The 23,264-nt window shown below is 62.0% G+C and overlaps 1 protein-coding gene across 2 annotated transcripts in view; it reads left to right on the forward strand.

The window, feature by feature from the left end:
- The window catches only part of SARDH (sarcosine dehydrogenase), a 60,362-nt gene that overhangs the window by 13,324 nt on the left and 23,774 nt on the right, over nt 1–23,264 (forward strand). For both annotated transcript variants that reach the window (XM_082696240.1, XM_082696241.1), the window contains exons 8-16: nt 565–669; nt 1,812–1,941; nt 4,454–4,540; nt 4,795–4,885; nt 7,456–7,597; nt 10,726–10,809; nt 12,930–13,043; nt 18,813–18,951; nt 20,411–20,524. In XM_082696240.1, the coding sequence (XP_082552366.1) occupies nt 565–669; nt 1,812–1,941; nt 4,454–4,540; nt 4,795–4,885; nt 7,456–7,597; nt 10,726–10,809; nt 12,930–13,043; nt 18,813–18,951; nt 20,411–20,524 (1,006 nt within the window). The remainder of the gene's footprint in view (nt 1–564; nt 670–1,811; nt 1,942–4,453; nt 4,541–4,794; nt 4,886–7,455; nt 7,598–10,725; nt 10,810–12,929; nt 13,044–18,812; nt 18,952–20,410; nt 20,525–23,264) is intronic.

Below are 23,264 nucleotides of genomic sequence, written 5' to 3' on the forward strand. Positions count from 1 at the left end.
GGCCAGGCTCCAGGCTGTGCTGGGTGGGGGTAGAGGGGACCTGGGTTCACTGCTTTGAAGAGACCCTGGCCTTTCCGTTCACACACGTACTCTTTCTCACTCCCACACATACACCCATATCCATGTGCACACACGCACACGCTCTCACACTCATGTGCACACACACTCACACCCACACACACCATGCACTCTGCCCATCGGGCCCGGCAGAGGGAGCTGGGTTGGCACAAGCCAGGACTCTGCAGACAGGAGGCGACTGGAGGGTGCGCACGGGCCCCACTTGGCGTTTTCCCGGGGCGCGCGCAGGGGTGCCTACTCGGCTCGGCGTGCGCAGTGTTGCTGGAGAGCTCCGCGTGCTCTTGTCCTTCTCTCCTTCCTTCTTCTCCTTCTTGCTTCTTTGCTGCTGTTTTCTGGGGTCTAGGGAAGGAGAGATTTGAGTGGGGGGAGTGGTTTGTCCACACTGTAACCTGAGGCCTACAATGAGGAGGAGATGCCACGGGCCACTGCGGGCCTGGGACCGCCCAGCCCTGGCTGACCCCAAGGCCTCTCTGCTCTGCCTTCCAGAACATGCCCAATGTCCGCGACCACGACGCCTCGGTCTACCTCCGCCTCCAAGGGGACGCGCTGTCTGTGGGCGGCTATGAGACCAACCCCATCTTCTGGGAGGAGGTGAGACACTGAGGGGTTGAGGGGTGATCCGGGGCCGCGTCTCAGCGTGGAGAAGCCTTCTTCCAGGAAACCCAGCCTCCCACTGAGACGTGGCGGGTCCTCTGCCTCCTTTTCTCTGAACCTGGCACACAGGCAGACCCGGGGCTGGGGCAGGGAGAGGGCTGGCCTCGTGACAGTGAGAGAAATGCAAAGAACAGTGCAGAAATGTAAAGTGATGGCTTTGGAAGACAGAAACCTGAAAGCCCGGTGTCCGCAGCAAACACCCCTGAGGCCCCGCCCCCACGGCAGCAGCATCCCCCCAGACCTGGCTGCTCCCCCCAGCGGCTTCGGGGGGCTGCCTGAGGCCCGACGGCCCCCTCGGCTCCCCCGAACCTGCCCGGGCCACCCTCACTCCTGGTTTCATGCGGAAACGGAATGACTGAATGACAGCTTCGGATCAGATGCTGTCTTACTTCCCGGGGACAGGGCGAGACCAACATCAAAGTCCCTATCCCGGGGTGCTTCTGTCTAGGTGGGGAGACCCACAATAAACAAGAGGCCGTGGGGATCTGTGCGCTGAATGGAGCCGGCAGGTTAGGAAGAAGCCCCGTAAGCGTGGTGCGGGGCAACGCCCTTCACACTGTGGTCAGGCCGGGCAACCCCCGCCCCTGCCGCTGCCGGGGGAGCTGAGGGCAGAGCAGAGACCTGCAGAGAGAACCGGTGGGCGAGGAGCTGCCTCAGGTGGGGGTGAAGGTCAGGTCAGGTCAGGCTGGTCCATCTCGAAGAAACTGAAGGAAGGCCCGTGTGGCCATGCGTCAGAGGTGGACACGGACAGGGCCTTGTGAGGCTTTGTCGGGCACAGAGAGCCATGGAGATCCACGGAGGGCTTGAGAGCAAGAGAGCGCCTGGTCTGCCTTAGGAGACTGGGTGGAAGGAAGTGGGGAGGCCAGGTGAGCAGTAGCCAGGGAGAGGCCACGGCAACAATCCAGTGCAGAACGGGGGGGCCTGGGCCAACACGGGGAAGGCGAGCGGACAGGCCCTGCTGCGCGGTCAGCGGAGGAGACCTGAGGGGCACAGCCCAGCCCTGTCCCTCTGCTAACGCGGGGCGGGCTGGCCGGGCTCAGCTCCCTGTCACAGGGCCGCACCCCTGCCTGCCCCGCCAGGTGTCCGACAAGTTTGCCTTTGGCCTCTTCGACCTGGACTGGGACGTGTTCAGCCCGCACATTGAAGGTGCCGTCAACCGCGTCCCTGTGCTGGAGAAGACGGGGGTCAAGTCCACGGTCTGCGGCCCTGGTGAGTGGGGAGGCTGGGAGCTGGGCATCCCAGGGTCCTTCTGGCTGAGAAGTGCGTCTGGCCTATGTCAGGCCTGGACCCGGGCTGCCCCCGCCGCGAGCAGGCGGGACACACGCCACGCTCGTCGTGGTTCAGCAGAACAGGCCCTATTCCGCCCCCTTCCTCCCTGGCACGCGTGGGGGTTCATTCATCGTCAGTCAAGGCAGACCGTGGGTGGGGCCAGCCTCGGCCCACGTCAGGGCTCGGGAGAGAGTCCCCGAAGAATATGGTGCTGTCCAAAGGGGAAAGTTTGTGTCTGAGACTCAGTTCCCTGTGCCTCAGTGTCCTCCTCTGTGAAATGGGCGGCGGAGCTCTTACTCAGCAGGAGCACGAAGGGGAGCCGCTTGTTAGGTGCGGGGCACGGCTGGGCCAGCAAACTGCTGTGCGTCCCCTGTGGGGAAGGGGAGAGCCGGAGGCTGGGGACGGAGGGGCTGTCCACAGCCAAGGGGCAGGCCGGGCCGGAAGAGGGGCAGGTTCTGATGCCGGGGCCGCGGCCTGCAGGGCTCCAGTCCTCTCCCTCCATGACCTTGGCATCCGCACGGCCGCCAGCCAGGGCGGCTCTAATCTGTTCAGCTCTCAGGAAGCCCAGCCTCGGTGAGCAGGTTAGAAGCACCCACCGGCCGTGGGCCGTGGGCCGAAGACTCACTGCCTACCCGCGCCCCCCCCCCCATGGCTTCCCCGGGCTTGCGAGGGGCTGGCAGTGAGCAGCACAGGCCTGAGACGAGTTCGGGAGTGCGGGTCACCCGGGAGCATCGTGTTCAATTAGCCCGGGCAGTCACTGCTCCCACAAAGGCGAGGTGCTCTGAGGACATCTTGTGTCTGGTCTCCTGCCTGGAAGGGAGGGTTCACGGCGGAAATCAGCCTCTCTCTTGCCAGGGAGCGCAAGCACGGTCAGTGGCCTTTGGCTTCCAGAACAGAACTCGGAAGTCCCAGAACCCCTTGACTCTGGGGAATCTGGGGGCAGGCAGATCTCCCATTCTAGGTCCCGGAGGTCACCGCCAAGGTGGGGGCCCCGACTGTGCAGCCAAACGTCCCGTCTTCCTGCGTCCTCATGTAGTACAGGCTTGAGTCATTTGTCAAACATTCAAGAGGCTCTCGTCCCCCCTGACTTGCCCCATGAGGCTGCTCCGACCTTCCTGTCTTCCCATGGTCCCGGGCGGGAAACATGCCCACTCTGCCCAAGGGCTCGCGGGGGCGGCCGCACGGGCCCCCAGGGAAGCTCCCGTCCTGATGCTCTCTGCCTTCTCTGACCCCCCACCTTCCCCCAGCCACCCCAACTCTGTCTTTCAGACCTCTGGGGTTTCCCCTCTCCGGCTGGTTGGAGGTTTCCCCCGGGCCCCACAGACGGGGGTGGCCTCAGATGCCGCCCCCCCAGCTCAGGCCTGCTCCCCCCGCAGGGAGCAGAGCTGCACAGAGGTTAGGAACCGGGGCCGGGGGCCGCACAGCCCGGAGCGGCGCCGCGGCATCCAGCGTTCACTAGCAGGGGACTGGGCTAGAGAGTCCCGCTTCCCAGGGTCTCCCATCTCTCCCCTGCTGACCGTGGTACCTGCCAGGAAGGGCAGTCAGGAGTCCCTCAGCACCCTCTCCTCTCACTCTGTTTTCTTACCAAACATTCTCTTTTGCTCATTTGTGTGTTTCCTGCGTCCGTCCCTGTCTGCTCAGCTCCCCGAGGGCTGGGACTGGTCTCGTTCAGAGCCGAGCCTGGGGCGCAGACACGTGGGCTGCAAGTATTTGCAGATGGGCTAACCCACAGCCCTGGAAGGAAGTGCTGTGCTCCCAGTTTTACAGATGACGACACTAAGCCTCAGAGAGGGGAAGTGACCAGCCCAAGGTCACACAGCTAGGAAGGAGTAAAGCAGGGTTTGAACCCAGGACTGGCTGCAAAGCTCGGCTCTTCATGATGATGCCTGAGAGTCCCTCGCCATCATGCCCTGGCCTCTCCGGGTGACCCGCCAGCAACAGGCAGGAGCAGAAGCCCCCATCCCTCCCCCAAAGAACTTAGGATCGTCCCTTCATTCAGCAAACATTTATCAGGCATCTGCTGTGGGGTGGGCCCTGTGCCAGGCCTTGAGACACGGCGGTGAGCGAAGCCCGGCCCTGCCCTCACGTTTCTCCTGGTCCAGTGGGCAAGGATGAGCAGCAGGGACACCGCAGGAAGGTGGCACAGGGAGGGAGAGCCTTGCCCTGTGATGGGGCTTGGGGAAAGGCCCCTCACCAGCAGGGGAGTGGTGACCGTCGTGAGACAAACCTGGACTCTGCAAGGCGGAGTCCCTGCCCAGCTGGGTGCTTCTGGCCATAAATGCTGAGGAGCCTGGGAATGTGGCAGGAGCCATCAGGGAGGCTCCCTGGAGGAAGTGGCATTTAGCTGAGTCGTGAGGTGCACCAGCAGACCTCACCGGCCCGCTGCCCCCTCTGGAGACCCTGGCCCGGAGGCACATGGCCCGGAGGCAGCATCACGCCCCCTTCCTTCCAGAGTCCTTCACGCCGGACCACAAGCCCCTCATGGGGGAGGCACCCGAACTCCGGGGATTCTACCTGGGCTGTGGTTTCAACAGTGCAGGTGAGTACAAGGACCGCCACTTTGCACCCCCCCCCCAGCTCCACCAGGCAGAGTTGGGGAGGGGGATCCTGGCGAGGGGTGGGGCCGAGGAGGCCGGCAGGGAGGGCCGAGGTCCTATCAGCAGGTGCACAGCACCGCAGGTGTGCGATCCAGGGCTAGGGGAGGGGTGATGCCGGCTGTGGGCTGGGAGGGGTGATGCCGGCTGTGGGCCAGGCTCCGGGGCCTCGGCAGACCTCCGGCTCCACCCCTGCCAGGCATGATGCTGGGCGGCGGCTGTGGGCGGGAGCTGGCCCACTGGATCGTCCATGGGCGCCCGGAGAAGGACATGTACAGCTACGACATCAGGCGAGTGGCCCCGGGATTCGGGAGAGTGGGGTACATGGCAAGGGCTCTCTAGAAAGGAGCCTGCCCTGAAATCCAGAGGGCTTCTTGGAAGAGGTGCCAGCAGGGGCCTGGGGTTGGCAGATCCACGGCTCTTGATAGCTCCCGCGATTTCTTGTGCCAGCGTCCTGCTTGACCCTCCAGATAGCTCCGGGATCAGCAACAGGATTGCGTCATCCCACTTTGCAGATGGGGAGACTGAGGCCTGGGGAGCAGGTGGGACCACACGCAGCCCAGGAAGCGAGGCTGCGCTGGTTACTGTCGGTCCACAGGAGGAGGCTGGGTGGCCGACAGCCCTGAGCCGAGATGCCGTTGGGTGATAGGAATGTCTGACCCCAGGCCGCGCCATGGCCTCTCCGCGACCCTCAGGTCATGACACTGTGTGCTGCCAGTGTTGGGAGCCGCGAATGCGTCTGGGTCGGTAGATCGCTCTGAAACTCGTCTGCAAGGAAGCCCAGACAGACCCGAGCCCAGGTGGAGGGGGGCTGGCATCAGAGCTGGGGCAGCCTGGTCTGTACCACCCTCTGCCGACGGGCAGTGCAGGGGGAGACACTCCGAGCCACGGCCCGCGGGCGGGGGCAGAGGACAGGGCTGGGGTCCGCAGGCAGCAGCTTGGAGGGACGCCCTGTGGGAGTCCAGCCTGCTCCACCGTCACTGGTCCCGGCAGACAGGCTCCCTGGGGGGACCCGGGCGGCCCATAGGGGCTGGTTCAGCTCGTGCTCCTGCTCTGCTAACCCTGCGCCTTCCCGGCCCGATGAGGACATTACGCCCACCCACTGCTGTGGCGTTGGGGGGCGGGTATCTGGCCCACACAGAGGCAGACAGACAGACACTGAGATTCCCCGACTGCCACCCCCTCCGTGGCGCCTGGCACGGCAGTCTGCACTGTGGCTGCCTCAGAGCCTGACTGGGGCCGCGTCCACGCTTTCCCAAGAGAGGAATGTTCCAGAAACGATAGTTTGAGGGGCCGTGGGGATGGGCCGGCCCAGGCCCCTCCTGCTGCGAACAGCGAGAGGAGGCGCCGCTGGGGGCGGCCGTCTGTCTGGAGGTCACACGGGGCGCGAGCCGGAGCCGGGCCAGGCTCTGACCTCCCTGGCAGGCTTCAGCCCTGGAACGGACCCACCCGCCAGGGCTCACCCCCGGCCTGGGGGGGGGACAGCTTCCTGGTGCCGCGGCGGCCACAGCTGCAGGACGAGGCTGGCCTGCCTGCACCCGTCTTGGGCTGAGGGAGGCCCAGCAGGGGGGGGGTGCACAGTCCTGGAGTCAGCGGGCAGCCTTAGGTCTGGGCTGGCCAAGGCCCCGGCCTGGGCAGGAGGGGGTCTGGGCTTCCCTCCGTCCGTCGGCTGCCTTCCCTGGCAGGAGCCTCTCGTGGGCTGACTTATGGCTCGCAGGCTGGGGCCTGGAGGTCACGGGTTAGGAGGCACAGGGCACGGGGAGGGAACCTTAAGAGCTCGGGCCTGGTGGGTAGAGGCGGGGGCAGCGAACTAGTCCAGCCACCCTCGTGGCTCAGGCAGGCGGCTTTCCCATCTGTGAGATGGGAGCAGTGACCCCACCCTCAGCAGAGTGCGTCTGAGTCCCGTATGCACGGTGACCCCCCGGAGCCTGGCCTGGGCAGGGTCTGGAGCGCAGGCTGTGATTTTTAGCACAAGTCCTTGGGGTCCCAGTGAGTGGGAGGAGGAGGAGTCCTTCCTTCTCTGAGTGAGGAGGGTGGCTGGACCCTGGCCCCGGCCAGAGGCCCCGGCCGCCTGCTCATGGGACGGACGCTGTGGCCACTTCTGTGTGGACACAGGCGTGGTCATTCCCCTGCCGGTCCCTGGTCGTGCTCTGGCTGCGCTGGAACCCTCGTCCCCGCCATGCGCACACGGGCACAGATGTGGGCAGAGGGGCTGGCGGTGCTGGCCGGCGGGACGCCTGCTGGCGAGGTCGCATCTGTCAGTCGGGATCACCCAGGCCTGCCCTGGGTCCGGCTTCCTCTGATGGCCTGAGGCCTGAACAGCTGTCCCCAGACCCTCCAGCTGCCTGTCCCCATCTCGTCCAGGACTCACACCCTCAGAGCTGCTGGGAAGGTCAGCAGCCCCATCCCAGGAGAACCACGTCCGCTCCTAGTGATGGGGGGACGTCTGACGAGAGTGGCCATCAGCGGAGGCCAGACCTCCTAGCCTCCTGCCTCCCCATCTCCACCCCTCCAAAGGCAGCTGCGGATTCCCAGACCCACGCCCTGCACACCGCTCCTCCTCCAGGAACCGTCCCCAGACCCTTGGCCCAGCTCGTGGCCCCCTCCCCCGCCTCTCCCTCCAGGGGCTGCGGGGTAACGGGGTTCCACAGACATTCCCGCAGAGGGCACTCGGCCCTGGTCCTGCGCCAGAAGGGAGCTCCGGGCATCCTCGGGATTCCTAGATCGTATCCACAGTCCTAGGCTCCCGTCTGTAGCTTCACCCCTGGGTGAGGGGCCAGCTTTGTCCTGGGTCTTGGGTCGTGGGCCAGCTCTTCAGTCCCGGGCCCCCACGCAGTGACGGCCTCTCCCTCCGCCCCAGGCGCTTCCATCCGCAGCTCGCCGACCACCGCCGCTGGATTCGGGAGCGCAGCCACGAGTCCTACGCCAAGAACTACTCCGTGGTCTTCCCCCACGACGAGCCCCTGGCGGGACGCAACATGAGGACCGACCCCCTGCACGAGGTACCACCCCCCGACGAGCACGGTGACCCGCAGGACACCCAGGGGACTGGGGTGACCGGAGGGCGTGTGGCGCCCCAGCTGCTGAGGCGATGGGGGCTCGGTCATTCCCAGGGTCTTCCTGGCAGAATGTGCTCGGAGCCCTCTCTGGCTGCTGGTGGCCCGGAGTGGCAGGCCAGCGTCAGTGGGTCCCGTGTGGGAGGAGGGCATGCCACGGACACGAGCTTCTGCTCGGGGTTGGGGGGGAGTGGACGGGGGTGTTTTGGCTGCCTTTCCTCCCTGGCCAGCTTCTACCTGTATGATAAAACCCATCGTCGGATGCCCTTCCAGGGGCTTGGCCCTGTGCACTCTCGCAGCCCCCCCCCCCCCCGAAGCCAGGCACCTGCCCTGTGCCTCCAGCCTATGCAAGCTCTGCCTCTCTGTGGCCCTGGGCTGGGGAGCTGTGCCGGTCGTGTCTCTGGTTCCCGAGCACTGAGCCCAGAGCCTGACTCATACCACTGTTCAGGGAGCGTCTGCCGAATGGGTGGATGAAGGGGCGGCAGGATGGGTGGCAGGAAAGGGCGGCTCCCCTCCGGAGCTGAGTAAAGGAACCTCCTTCATCTGGGACTCCAGGGCCTGGACCCCAGAGGGACCCAGTGTCCCCTGCACCTCCTGGGGAGAGGCCCAAAGACATCAGTGGTTCCCAGGCTGCCCGGGCCTTTGGCTCAGCGTAGGGGACCAGCAACGGTCTCGGACCCCACACAGCCTCCGGCCCTCCCCAGGCTGCCCGGGCCTTTATTCACCCTGCATGATCCTGAGGGCTCCACGGCCTCCCCAGCGAACACAGGGCTTGCTTGGCTGGCTGTGGAAGCAGGAGGGCTCATAAGGACCACTCAGGAGTGTACAGCTTTGCCCAAAGGGCACGCGCAGGAGCCAGCGCCCCCCCGCCCCCCCGCCGTGCCCAGCAACGCTTCCGCCTTCCCACAGGGCCAGCCCTGCCCGCGACACCTCCTGGCCATACGTTGTTGTATGAGAAGAGCCCAGCCCCCCTGTTTCCCTCCTGGGGAGGGGACGCTCCCCCGAGGCACACGCCTCCGTCACTCACTGCAGGGGATCTTTTGTGTCCTCAGCTGCTGCCCCCTTGGATGTCCGAAGAGGACATTTCTGGGGTGTCACCGGTTGGGAGTGTGACCTCGGCCCCTTCCCTCCCTGCTCGGGGTCTGGGTGGCCCACGGGAGTCGGCAGAGGCGGCCGGTCCAGAGCCTCGGGACCCCTGCCAGCCCCGGCTTCTGGAGCTGCTCAGCCTGGGGCTCCGGGGCCGTTGCCTGTTGGGCGGGGCCGCGGGGGGACGCAGGCCCCTTCCAAACGTGAGAGTGGCAGTTCCCCAGCCCAAATTGATTTTCAAAGAAACCTGCCGCTCTAGGACTTTATTGTGTCCGTGCCACGCTGTGACTTAGAGTAAGGAACATGTCTGGTGGGAAGGTCTGAACCCTTGGAATTCCCTAGGTGTCAAGAGCCAAAAAGACGCCTTTTGTTACGTTAATAGCGGCTTTGGGCTCAAGCTAAGGAAGGAGACTGCCTGCCAGGCAACCCAGCTGGAAGCCCCGTGATTAGGGGACAGGAACTTCCTGTCCCACCCCTGGTCCCTGGGGAGGAAAGGGGGGGGCGGCAGGTGGACTCAATCACCAGCGGCCACTGCTTCCATCAGTCGTGCCTATGGAATGACGCCTTCCTAAACACCCCAAAGGAGGGGCACAGAGAGCGTCTGGGCTGGGGAGCCCGTGGAGATTCGGGCAGAGCCGGAAGCCCCACACCCTCCCCTACACTTGGCCTGACGTCCCGCGTGTCCCGCTTGCGTTGGGCTGTCCCCGAGCTCTCGCCTCCTGCAGTGCACGGGCGACCCAGTGGGGGAAACCGCTCTCGGAGCCGGAGCCGTGTGAGCCGCTTAGCAAATCCGTGCTGCCCGAGTTGGGGTCCTGACCCACGGCCGGTCGGTCTGGAGCACAGGTGACAGCCCGGAGTAGGGGGCAGCGGTGAGGGATCCCCACCTCCCCCGGGACTCGGATGCCGTCCCAGGGCAGACAGCATTGGAACGGAGCCGGATTCTTGGACACGGTCCTGCTGTCTGAGAGCGGCTCGGTGCCGCGGGGGCGGTCCCTGCGCGCAGGCACGTGTGAGCTCGGCCCAGGAAACCAATTTAGGCTGTTACATTTTTGTCTCGCGGTGAAGGACACATAAAATTGGCTATTTCAACCGCATTAAAGCACACGATTCAGGAGATAAGGACGTTCACGACACTGTGCGACCGTCACCGCCACCGAAAGGGGACCGCGTGCCCGTGACGCAGGGCTTCCCCACTCTCCCTGCCCCCGGCCCCGCCTAGAACAGCCACCCCCGGGTTTTTCTGTCTCTGCGGTGGGCATTGCATGTGAGGGAAGCCGAGCGACACGTGACCTTCCTTTCCCGGCCCGCGTGCCAGAGGCTCGCCCGCGATGCGGCGCGTGTCGGACGCCGCTGCAGGGTCACTGGGTTCACCGTGCTCGGTCACCGACATCTGCTGCTGGGTGGTTGCCACCTGCTGCTGCTGTCGCTTCTCTTGGGTTGGGGGGGGGACCTAGGAGGGAGACTGCTGGCCTCTTCCCACTGTTGGAACAGCACAGCGCAGACGGGGTGGCTGACCCCGTAGACCTCCCTTCGCCCCGTTCTGGAGCCTGGGAGCCCAGAGCCCGGTGCTGCTGCCCGGCTCCAGGTGCAGCCCGTCTTCCTAGCTGCCCAGGGCTGCCGTCTTGCTGCGTCTGCCCTGTCGGGGTGGTGGCACGGCCTGGCCCTCCCTTCCTGGGACCAGGGCCCCCCGGCATGACCTCACTCCCTCCCCTCCTCATGGGCCCGTCTCCAAATGCAGCCCCACTGCGAGTTAGGGCTTCAACATAGGAGCTTGGGGGTGCAATTCTGTCCCTAGCAGAAGGTCTCTCAATAGGCTGGGACTCTTGGAGTGGGGCAGGGGGAGCTGGGGCGGGGTTCTGGGGCAGGCATGGGGTCCTGGGTCCCACCACCAGACCTCTTTGCCCTCTGCTCCCTGGAGGTCACTAGCTGCCCGGCCTGGGGGTAGTCTGGCCCAGCCTGAAGGTTGCTTCTTCCCCACCCCTACCCAGGAGCTACTCGCCCGAGGCTGTGTGTTCCAGGAGCGACAGGGCTGGGAGCGGCCGGGCTGGTTTACTCCCCAAGGCACAGCTCCGGTGAGTAGACCCCCTGGGCCGGGTCCCCCTCCACGCCCGTCCCCCACCCCACCTGCCAGGCTGCCAGCCCAGGCGGGGCCTGTGGGGAGGGTGAGTCTTGTGTGCAGGAAGGCTGAGCCCCTGTAGCTGCGCCCAGAGCCCCTCCCCTGCTGATGGCCCCGGGGCTGTCACTCAGGCCTTCTGGGGCTCCGAAAAGCCCGTGGCCCCGGGGAAAGCTGGTGTGCCACAGTGAGGAGGCCGTGCTCAGCGCAGCCCCCGCCCGTGTGTAGGAGAAATTAGCGCGTCTTCTCATAATTTTGTTCATATATTTTTGGCAACTGCAACTGGTGTTTTATGTTAGTAGGAGGACTTAGCCCCAAATTAGGCGTTCCGCGCTAGTTTGTAAGTTGGGATTTCACAGCCTCCTGGCCTCTGGTGCCCTCCTGGGGGCTGCCCCCCGCCCCCCTCCACCGTGCCTCCCATGGGCCCTGGGGCCGTCAGAAAAGAAGCCACGCCGCCCACCCGTGAAGCTTGGGGCTGGGGTCTGCTGGAGCAGGCGTGGTGATGCTTCCAGCCCAGCCAGAGGGACAGTATTTGATCCAGATTTGTGCAAATCTCCCTCTGCTGTTTCCCAGTCCCCTTCCTGCGCAAACTCCTCCCGTCTCCGTAGCAACTCAGGGCCCAAGGCCGCTTCCAGGGCATCCGGAGGCAAGCGAGGCAGACACCAGAGCTCGCTACTGCCCAGAGGTCATGTTCTCAGGCTCCTCGGTCCTGGCCCCTTCTCCCATCAGCCTGTAGAGGCCCTTGCCCTCTGCTCAGGAGCATGGAGCTCCCCTGGAGGGACAGGCAAACGCTGAGACACCTGAGGACAGAGGAGACAGGCTCTCTAAGATGCTGGGGGACAGGCCTGTCCCCAGGAGGCGGAGAGGCTGGGGCCACGAGGACAGGGTGCCTTGAGCAGAGCCCTCCACATGCCAGCTGGCCTGTCCCTGGAAGCCCCCGTCCCCCAGGAGAGTAGAAGACAGTGGAGCAGGGACCGGGACCCTTGCTCTGGAGATGGGTGGGCTCTGCACCTCTCACCTGGGAGCCATCCTAGGTGTCCAGGGCACGAGGTGACAAGATGTCCCCCAGATCCCGGATGCCCAGCCAGGCTACAGCGACCTGGAATGCCCGTTCTGGGGCCTCAGGGGCCGGTGGGAACTGCACCTGCTGGGCAGAGAGATGACTGTGCAGAGGCCCCGCCCCAGATGCCAGGGCTTGAGGGGGGCCCCAGGGCGGCTGAGTGGCCCAGCGCAGTCAGAATCTCACACTCGGCTCTTGCTGGGGGAAGGAGGCTGGGCGGGGCTGGCCACGCTGCCAGGTGACGGCTGACCGGCTCCCTCAGCAGCAGCAGGGGTGGGGCGGGGCCTCTTGGCTGTGGGCATCTCAGAGCTGCCGACAGGTGCAGGACAGGCCACGGCAAGTGGCCGCGGAGGACCCAGCCTCTGGGGCCCACCTGCCTCCAGGTGTATGCCAGGCCTGTCCAGTCCTTGCATGTGACCTAGGTCAAGCTAGAAGCTCTCTGCCTCCATTTCCCATCTGTAGAGAGGATCTCCATCCCTGGGAGCCTGAGGCCCTTGGAGGGTGGTGTGGTCTTGATGGCCACAGCAATGGCGTTGGACCCTAACTCGGTCACCCTCAACGCGCTGGTGCCGGGGCCTTATCCCGCTGCCGTAGTCTTGCCCTGAAAGCCCTGACAGCGGCCCTGACCGGCCCTTGCCTCCTGGTCAGCCCTGGTCTCTCCCCACCCTGCCCCCACCCAACTTCCTCTCCATCCTCCCAGGCCCCACCCCGCACAGCCCCGGCTCGCTCCCGACACCGGCTCTCAGACCCCCCACAGGGCGATTAGGGTGTCCTCCGAGGGAGGGATCGTGGACGGCTGAGCCCTGTCCCCTCCCCCGCCCCGCACGCACAGCACAGCCCTGCAGAGGCGGCTCGGTGAGGCTGGACCGGATCGTCCGCTCCGTCGCCGCCCCTGTGGGAGCCAGCTCCCTGCCCGCCAAGCCGAGCACGTGTGTGTGCGTACGCGTGTGCGTGCACAGGGAGGGAAGGACAGAGGGAAGAGAGGAGGAGCAGGACGGTGACGGCGTGTCGTCCCCCAGGTTCTGCAGTACGACTACTACGGGGCCTACGGAAACCGGGCGCACAGAGACCACGCCTACGGCCGCCTGCTCGGGGACGAGTACACCTTCGACTTCCCGCCGCACCACGATGTGGTCAGTGCCCAGGCCCCCACCCCCATCCCTGGTGCAGCCGGAGGCTCTGGGGGCTCCGTCCTGTCTACCCTGTGCTTGGCTGGCTCCGTGTGGAGGAGAATTTGGTGATGTTTCTCCCCCCCACCCCGCCCCACTGCTCTGTACCGAGGCTTGGCCCGGCCCGTGGTTAGACCTGAGGACGGTATTATTGCTACAGGCAGCGGGGCTGGGCTGGCTGTGTGGCCCCAGGCCAGGGGCTGCCCCTCTCTGAGCCTCAGACCCCCCTGCCCTAGAGCCGTTCTGAGGCAAGCTTGCGTGAGACCCTGTGAGTGACTCGCTCCTTCCTCCGGGCCCAGCGTGGTGGGTCCCCTCCCTCTCGCAGAGTAGATCCAGGATGTGCAGATCCCAGACGGGCCCCTCCAGGGGACAAGCAGGGGGTCTGGGGTCTGCTTACCGTCCCCCCGGCTGCAGAAGTGGGCAGCTGAGTCTGGTCAGACGGCGAACCTGACCGCTCATTGCCCCGGCCTGAGTGCCCGACTCCAACTCTGGGGGGTGACAAGGACTTGGGGCCTGACCACCTCCCGTCTGCCCCACGCAGAGATGTTTTGGTGGGTGGTTTCTGCAGAAAACAATGCCAGCTTCCTTGCCGAGCGGCCCAGCCGTTTGGTAAAGGGGTCACCCAGTAGAACAGGGCCCAGCTCTTGTCCTGGTGGCTGCTCCGGGGCAGGAGCACGGCCTTGGCCGCCCCCTGATGTGGGCATGGAGCCGAGGGCTCCCCTGGCAGGTGCCGGCCCAGGGTGGCCCGGGAGGCAGCCCCAGAGGGAAGGCGGCCAGCCAGCTTCCTGGGTGTGCGGCCTACGAGGTCACCTGGGGCCCAGCTCAGTGGGGCCCTGCCCCCCGATTAACGCTCTGCCGTCGCCATCTCAAAACTGTGCAAACTTTTGGAACCGGGTCCGCAGTTCCATTTTGAGCCTCACAGAGCCTGCAGGTGGTCCCGTGGCCTCCCCCAAGCTCGTTCTCCTGGTGACGGCTCAGGGGAGGGGCCTGGGAAGTGGAAGCCGAAGGCACGTGCCTCTGGAAGCTCCCAGAATCCCGGCGCTGCCTCTCGGGGCGCGGGGGGCTCCCGTCTGGCGCTTCAGCACCCGCGCCGCCCAGGGCCGGCAGGACGTCTGGCCCTCGGGGACGTGGGAGCCCGGAGGGGATGCCAACTTGGCTGGGTGGCTTCACGCAGCCCCCGCAGATGCGCCTGAACAGTCCCAAAGCATGAAACACACACTTGTTCTGGGCGCTGGCACCGCCCCAGCCCGGGGAGACGAGACTCAGCCCGGAGTCTGGTCTGGGTTTGCTCTGCAGCCCCGCAGCATCAGCGAGGCTCCCGCCGCGCCTGACCTGACGGGCGCGGGAGCGACCCAGAGGCGAGGGGTGTCTGCGGAGGCTGGAGGCGTGGGGGCTCCGGAGCGGCGCCGACCAGGTGTGGACCCAGCTCTCCCGGGGAAGCCTGACGGGGCCTTGGCCAGTTTCCCCGGTGTAATGTCCTCCCTACTCAGTCCGATCCACCCACACGGTACCCCCGGACCCGGAGCCGGACCAGACGCGCAGCGCTAGACGGACCTGGCCCGGGGCACGTCTGCGGCCTTCCAGCTGCGGAGGCCCCCGCCGACCTCGCCCCCTTCCCGGGCTTCGGAGGGCACTTAGCGCGAGGAGGCTTGCGACAGTTTCCTCGTCCGGGTTGGTAGATGGACTGCGGGGTGGGAGGGTCGCGGGTCCCTGACGCACAGTGAGTGCTCGGTCGGGGGCAACTTTTCTGCCAGAGTTTTATCTTCTGCCGTCAGAATCTGGTTGGCGCCTGTGCTTGCCAGCTAGGTGACGTGTTCAGAGCAAAGAACCAGGGGCTTGGTGACGGAAGACCAAGGAGAAAAACACGAGGATCACAAGGAGGACCTCCTTGTCTGGGGCACCTGCGGACTGCCAGCAGGGGCACCTGCAGACCGCCAGCAGGGCTATTAGGCTCTTTTCTTTTCTTTTCTTTTTAAAGATTTTATTTATTTATTTGGCAGACAGAGATCACAAGTAGGCAGAGAGGCAGGCAGAGAGAGAGGAGGAAGCAGGCTCCCTGCTGAGCAGAGAGCCCGATTGTGGGGCTCGATCCCAGGACCCTGAGATCACGACCTGAGCCGAAGACAGGGGCTTTAACCCACTGAGCCACCCAGATGCCCCAAGTCAGGCTCTTTTTTAAAAACAAAACAAAACAGCTTTATTGAGATAGAATCCCGTACCGTACAACCCGTCCGTTTCAGGCGTACAATCCCGTGCTTGTTAGTGGCCTCGCGGGACAGAGCAGCCGTCCCCACAAGCAGGTGTTAGAGCCCTTTTGTCTACCTGCAGAGCAAACCCGGCCCGCTAGCCAGCACCCCTGCCCCCTACCCTCTCCCCACCGCATGCCCAGCCACAGGCAGCCACTAAGCTCCTTCTGTCCCTACAGATTCACCTCGCTGGGACACTTTAGGGCACGGTCTTTCGTGCCTGGCTTCTCTCACCCAGCACGGAATGTTCCAGGTCCATCCACGTTTTGGGGTGTATCTGGGCATCTTTGCTCTGTGCTCTGGGACTCTTCCATCCCACGGACATGCTACGGTGTATGGCCGGACACTCGAGCTGTGTCCGCATTTCGGCTGCTGCGAACAGTGCCGCTGGGATCGTGCATGGACGGGTGTCCGCGTGCACCTCGGTGGTCATTTCTCGCGGGTACACGCTAGCAGGGTTGGTGGATGCCGGCAGTTCTGAGTCATGGGGGAACTCGCCGCTTAATGTGTTGAGGACTTGCCAACCGTTTTCCAAAAGCAGCTACGCTGTTTCGTTCCCATCCGCGGGGCGGAGGGTTCTGACTTCTCCACCGCCTCGCCACCACTTACGACTCTCTTGACCCTAGCCGTCCTGGTGGGTGTGAAGCGGAGAGTCTCTCATCGGGGTTCTGAGTCGCATTTCCTACCGACGGATGACGCGGAGCTTCTTCCCATGTGCTCACTGGCCATTCCTCCCTCTGCTTTGGAGAGGTGTCTATGCAGACACCTTGCTCATTTTATATGAGGTTGTTGGTCTTTTTACTGAGTCAGAAGAGTTCTCGTTACATTCAGGTACAGCCTCTCTGCAGACTTCTGCCGGGCACGAATCCTCCCCCGCGCTGTGGGTCGTCTGCCCTTCCTCGGTGGTGGTGTTGGCAGCACACAGAAGCTCCCAGTTCTGGCCAAGTCCCGCAGTTGGGAGGTTCCTTTTTCCGCTTGTGCTTCTGCTTCCGAAGGGCATTTCCTAACGCCCTTTCCAAGGCCACGAAGATGGACCCACGTATTTTCTCCTAAGAAGTTTATGGGTTTAGCTCTGATTCTTAGGTCCGTGACCCACTGTGACTAAGGTCTGTGTATGCTGCGAGGAAGGGTCCGACTTCCTTTCTTGCGTGAAAGCGGCCGTCCAGCTGTGTCGGCGCTGCGTGTTGAAGATCCCTGCTTCCCCCGGCCGTGGCCCTGGCGTCCCTGTGGGAAACCAGTGGACCATAACCGTGAGGGCTTGTTTCCGGACCGTCGGTCCCATCCCAGTGACCGGGACGCGCGTCCTGTGTTAATGCCCTCTGTCTGGATGGCGGTATTGTAACGAGTCTTGAATCGCGAAGCACGAGTCCCGTCTTTCTCAAGATTGTTTTACGTATTCTGCGTCCCTTGCGTTGCCGTATGCATTTTCGGATCAGTTTGTCCGTTTCTGCCCGGCAGCCGGCTGCGGCGGTAGTGGGGATCGTGTGGAATCTGGATCGGTGGAGAGCATTGCCGCCTTAGCCCTAGTCCAGTCTTCACTTTGTAAAGTTCATTTAGGGCTTCTTAGTTTCTTTCAAAAATATTGTCAAGTTTTTAGAGTGTAAGTTTTGCCCTTATTTTGTTAAATTTATTTGCGAGTCTCTACGAGTCCTTTTTGATGGTGTAAGTGGAATCATTCTCTTAATTTCATTTTTGATTGTTAGTGAAATGAAGAACAAAGCAAGAGTTTGTATTTGTCTGTTGTACACTGACCTTATGTCCTGCCACTCTGTTGAACTATTTTGTTAGTTTTTTTGTTTGTTTGTTTGTTTTGAACTGTTTTGTTAGTTTTAATAGTTGTTTTGTGGGTTCCTAGGATTTTCTGTATGCCGGATCACACCACCTTCAAGAGATCGTCTTGCTCCTTCTTTTCCAAGCTCGATGCCTTCTGTTCCTTTTTCTTGCCTCATTGCTCTACTGACTAGAAACTCCAGTATGATGCTGAGTGGAAGTAGCGGAGCAAACAGCTTTCTTGTTTCTGATCTTAGGAGGGACACTTTCAGTCCTTTCCTGTTATAGTATAATGTCGGCTGTAGAATTTTTGTGCATGCTTTTAATCAGGCTGAGGAAGTTCCTTCCTATTCCTGGGTTATTGACTATTTTTATGATGAAAGGTGTTGGATTCTATCAAATACTTTTTTTAAGCATTTATAGGGGTGATCATATAGTTTCTGTTTTGTGTTCCCTTTCATCATTTCATCTGGGGACGACCAACCGACATCCCATTCCCGGGAGAAATCCCTCTTCAATGTGGTATGTGTTCCTTTTTACATGTTGTTGGAGTTGGTTCAGTAGTATTTGCTTGAGGGTTTTCATGAGGGATATTGGCTTCGTTTTCTTAGGGGCATCTGTGACCAGCTTTGGCATTCGGGTAATGCTGGCCTCGTGGAACAAATTAAGAAGTATTTCCTACTCTTGTATTTTTTATTCGGTGTTAATTCTTCTTTGAATGTTTGATAGAATTCACCAAGGAAGCCATCTGGGCCAGGGATTATCTTTATAGGGAGTGTAAGTTACTAACCCAATCTCTTTTTGTTACGGATCTGTTCAGATTTTCCATTTCTTCTTCGGCGTTTATTACTTGCGTCTTTCTAGGAATTTGTCCATTTCCTGTCTCACATGTTTCGGACAGGTCCGTGTGGTATTCCCTTATAATCTTTTTATTGCTGTAGGGTGGGTAGTGATGTCCCCTCTTTCATTCCTGATCTAGTACTTTGAGTCCTTGCTTTTGTTTTCTTTGTGAGTCTAACTGAAGGTCTGTCAATTTTGTTGATCCTTCCAAAGAACCAACTTTGCTTTTGCTGATTTTCTCAACTTTCCTATTCCCTTTTTTCACTTAATTCCATTCTAGTCTTTATTGTTTTCCCTTCAGCCTGCTTCTTTCCTTTCCGTCCATCTTTCCTTCACTCTTCTTTTTCCAGTGTCTCCAAGAGGGAAGCCGAGGCATCCATTTGAGGATTGCTTTTCCTTGGAGGCATTTGCAGCTGTGAGGTCTCTGTGAGCACAGCCCTGACTTCATTCCCTCCTGTTCTATGTACTGCATTTCCACTGGCATCCTTCCCAACGCATTTTCCAACTCCTCGGGAATGTTTGCTTCGATCCTTTGGTTATTCAGGAGTGTGTGGGTTAATGTCACTTATATGTGATCTCTCCAATTTTCCTCCTACTATTGACTCCTAATGAAATTCCATTGTGTTCCAAGAACATGCTGTGTGTGATCTTAATCCTTTTGAACGTACTGCCTTTTTGATGGCGTATGAGCCACCCTGCAGAGCGTTCCCTGTGCTTGAGAAGAATGGTCATGGTGTGCTCCAGCTGGGAGGGGCAAGGGGGGCCCTAAGAGCAGGTGCGCAGCAGAGGGCTGCAATCCCCTGCGAAGAGCCCATGCCCCCCAGAGGAGGCACATCTCAGAGCTCTCACAGCATCCCTCATCCGTGGAACTTTACAGATCAAGAAGGAGTGTCTGGCCTGCAGAGGGGCTGCTGCTGTGTTCAACATGTCCTACTTCGGGAAGTTCTACCTGGTGGGCTTGGATGCAAGGAAGGCTGCTGACTGGCTGTTCTCTGCTGATGTCAACCGACCCCCGGGTATGACCTCCAAAGGACCATGCTCCTTTCCCACTCCAGTGCCAGGAAGAGCTCCAAGGACAGAGCTCTGGGCACCTATGCTGGCTGGCTGAACCTGTCCCCTCTGGGCCCCTCTAGCTCATGGCTCTGCCCCTGAGGCTGGCCCCACACCCCTGCATCTGGACCCCTCTGCCCTCGTTGCCAAGTCCCAGGCCTCAGGCCCCCAGCACCTCCTCCCTCCCCCCTTCTGCCCCTCCTCCCCCTCCCCCCTCCCCCCTTCATCTTCACTTTGTTCCAGAAAGGATACGAGGCAGCAGGCCTGCAGGAAATGTCTCCTAAGCCTGTCACCGCCATAGGAATGCTCTCCCCAGACAGGGTTTCCAGAGTGAAATGAAAATACAGGATGCTCAGAAAAATTTGAGTGCCAAGTAAAGAAGGAACCATGTTTTCCTGAAATACTTGGCATCTTCATCTCCTTTCGTGTTACCTACACTCCACCCACGTGTCTATCCACCTGAAAACTCAACCCATGCCCTCTGTATTAGTGTCCTGGGGCTGCTATAACGAAATACCCCAACTAGTGGCTCTAAATAAGCAAACCATGTTGTCTTACAATCCGGAGGCTAGCAGGTCACGATCAAGGTGGCAGCAAGGCTGTGCTTGCTCTGAGACCATGGGTAGGACCGTCAGCAGCCTCTCCAGCTCCTGGTGGGGCCGATGGTCCTTGGGGTTCCTTGGCTGTGGGTGCGTCCCTGCGGTCTCCGCCTCGATGTCACACAGGCATCTCACTGTGTCTTCCTCCTATAAAGACGCCACCATATGAATCAGGGCCCACCTTAAAGACCATCTTAATGTGATTACATCTGCAAAGCCCTGTTTCCAAATAAGGTCCCATTCACGGGTACTCGGGGTTGGGACGTCCACATATCATTTTGGGGAGACACAATTCAGCCCATGACACCGTTTCCCCAGCCAACCAAGCCCCCTACCTATGTACACACACGCCCCCTGCTTACCGCCTCTAAAGCCCCTGCTGATCCCTGCTGTCCGCCCCCAAGTCCCGCCCAGCGCCCTCCGTCCACTTTCCCTTCCCCCTCCTCATTCATCCGTCCGTCTAGTCACTTATTCAAAACACAGTGGGAGCCTCAGCTCAGCCAGCTGGGCACCCTGGAGTGAGTGAGACAGCACCCCTGCTCCGAGAACCTTCCAGCATGGTTGGTGGGTGGGCTGGGGGGGGGGGTCCAGGTCCCGGCTCAAGGCATTTCGAGAAGAAAGAACCTCCACTCAGGACCTTTCCTCCTCAGGGCATGGCAGCACTGGGGGACCTGCCCTTCCCTCTCTGGCCCGCTGGGTCGTGGCGGCGTCACCGCACGGAGAGGCCTTCTGAGGGCCTCCTGTCACGCGGTCACGTAGACTCGGTGTGCCGAGAGGCTGCCCGACTGAGCGGCTCGCACACCCTGGGTCTTCCTCCCGCCCCCAGGCTCCACGGTGTACACCTGCATGCTGAACCACAGGGGCGGCACCGAGAGCGACCTGACCGTCAGCCGCCTGGCCCCCAGCTCCCAGGCCTCCGCCCTGGCCCCTGCGTTTGAAGGTGAGCGGTGTCCCGCCGGCGGAGCCGTGCTAGGGTTCGTGGCTGCTGCTGGTGGGCGCACGGGGAGGGCTGCAGTTCCCTGTGGCGCAGCGGGTGCGGCTCGGGAGACGAGAGGTCTGGGTTCGGGCTGAACGTCGGCTTTGTTCCGGCAGCGACGCTGAGCTCTAGGGCTCCGTGGTTCTGTCTTTGAACCTGTCCAGACCGCCGTGTTTCAGAGCAGCCACGCCGTGGGGGTGCTCAGCGCGTCTGCCCGGAACAGAGTGAGCCGGGGGGGGAGGCTCACCTGGAGATGTTAGCACCTTTCTGTCTCTAGCCTCTGTGCGGGGTCGACTTTCATCTGTGCTGAATCCCGACTCAGGCTGGGGCAGGTCCTTGGAAGATAGGCAGTTCAGTCCTCAAGCTGTTACTGGGTGGCCCTCTGCAGTCCCTTCACATTTGCTTGCATGCTCCCAGGGACAGTTAGCTCAGTGCCTGTCTTCCCTGTCTGCAGCCCTGACTGTGGCCCTGAGCCAGACCTGCTTCCCCTCACTTCCGCTTCCCCGCCCTTACCCCCTGCTTCCCGCTGGAGCCGTCTCATCTCCAGTCCCGTGAGGGTCTCTGCCAGGGAACAAGAGAGACTGCTGAGGTTCGCAGAGAGTGGGGCGCCCCTCCTCCAGGCGGGAGCCCCGTTGCCACCTCGGTGAATTTGGATTTGCAGCAGAGAAAGGCGTCAACTGTGCAGTTTCCGTGTGGGTGACTGTGCCATCCAGGGCCAGGGTTGGGAGGCTAGAAGTGCTCGGCCCATTCAGAGAAGCCGGCAGCCCCTCGGCTCCAGGCCTGGCTCTGTGGCCGACAAAGGCAGGTCATTCTCCATGGGACTCAGTCAGGTCCCCAGCGTGTGCAAGCACGCTCCGGCCTGGGCACTGGGAGAGGGAGGCAGAGCGAGGAGCAGGCGAGCTTGCGTCGGGCAGGCGCGGGAGTTCAGTGCTAGCTCCTGAGTGCTCACCGCGAGCCAGGCACCAAGAGCATAGCCGCGAACCCAGCCAGGAGTGTTCTGGCCTGCATGGAGTTTGTGTTTCTGGTGGGGAGCAGGGGCGGTGGGACAAGTTTGCCGCTAGCCATGGAGTCCTTCGGGGTGGGACAGGGGTGCTGAGGGCGGGTGGGACTCCCGGGCCTCTGGGGTGGCTGCTGGATACGGCATGTCCCCGGGTAGCACTGGCCAGCTGCGGGCTGTGCGCCTGGATGAGCGCTCTTACGGGGGGGCGGGGGCCGGGAGGGCGTGGGGGGCCTCCCTCCTGCCCGTGCTGGTGCAGAAATCAGGAATGCAGTGGGCCCAGTGAGAGCGTGTGTGCTTCGTGCATGAGCTCAGCCCCTTCCTCCCCCGGTGCTCACACAGGCGTTACCCTCGGGAGAGGCAGGGGAAGAGGGAGGCCAGCTGGAGCCTCCGGGAGCTCATGTATGGACAGACCACCTTACGGGCCGACGGGCCAGGGGGCCATTAGAACACTGGGATGGCAAAGAGCAGGAGTATGAAGGCTATGGGAAGGAGCGGAGCTAGGATGAGGAAGGCTTCCCGGAGGAGGTGACGTCTGGCTTGACTGTGTCCCTCTGCTCCAAGCCTCAATTTCACCATCTGGGGCGCGGGGACCTCGCTAGTTCCCTCAACGGGGAGCTGTAGTGAGAGGATGTTGTAAACTGAGCCACCGTCTAAGGGTGCACCCACGATGCGCCTTTTGGGGTGATTCTGGGGGATTCCTGGCCCAAGAGTTTGAGGAGCTCTTGCCTTGCCAGGGCTGGGGGACGGCAGGCTCTGGAGCCGGGGAGGGAGAAGGCGCTGATGCTTCTGCACTCCAGCGCCTCCAGGTTCTCCAGGGAGGGCGGGCGGGAGGGTCGGCGCTCAGCCCGCCGGTGGAAGTGTGCATGCAAGGGAGGCACGAGGACACCTGCGTCACATCCCGGGAGGCTCTGCATCGTGCTGACGGGCCCGGGGACACGGCCAAACACGAGCAAACGGGTGGCGTGCAGACTTTGTTTTATTTTCAGCCTTAAAAACTGTACCGTTCCTGCCATGAATATGCATGTTTTAGATGGGGGGGGGCGGGTAATTATAGCTGTTACATCAGATCACTGTTAAGTCAAGGGGATGTGGTGATTTGCATCCCATCAAGGTTGTGTACAAAGCGGCTGTCAATCCCAAACGTGAGCTCGCCTGATCTTTCCCGTCACAGACGGAACACGTGCTCGCAGGAGGCTTGGCAACAATACCGAAAAATAGAAAATAAAGTCTGTAGCCCCTGGCTCCCCGGCTGGGGCCCGCGCCCCCGGACTCTGTGCTGGCTGACTGCCCTCTTGGCCGTGCCCGCTTGAGGGCAGGGCCTGAGCTGTGCTGACTGTGGCCTCAGGACCAGCGCTTCGGGTCTTTGGTGAGGGACAGTGCCCAGGAAATGCCAGGTCCACCTACGGCCACATCTCTGGCACCGGTGGCCCTAGTAACTCTCATCCTTCCGGGAGAGGCCTCGGGTGGCTTCAGAGAGTCACAGGGTATGTCGGGGCTGGGGCAGAGGACATTGTCAGAATTCCGATGTCCTTTAAGAGTCCCCAGCCCAGGGACGGGTTGGGGAGGGCCCTTGGGGGCTGATTTGTCTTTTTGGCTTCTGTCTCCCTCTGTGCTCATCAGTTTTAAGAGAAAAGAGGAACCACAATCAAACCTAACCAGTAGATGTTTTTTATCCTTGGATGCTCTCAACAGTCCTGTGGGGGC

Source organism: Mustela nivalis (assembly GCF_964662115.1).
Source record: "Mustela nivalis genome assembly, chromosome: 13".
NCBI classification, from domain to species: Eukaryota; Metazoa; Chordata; class Mammalia; order Carnivora; family Mustelidae; genus Mustela; species Mustela nivalis.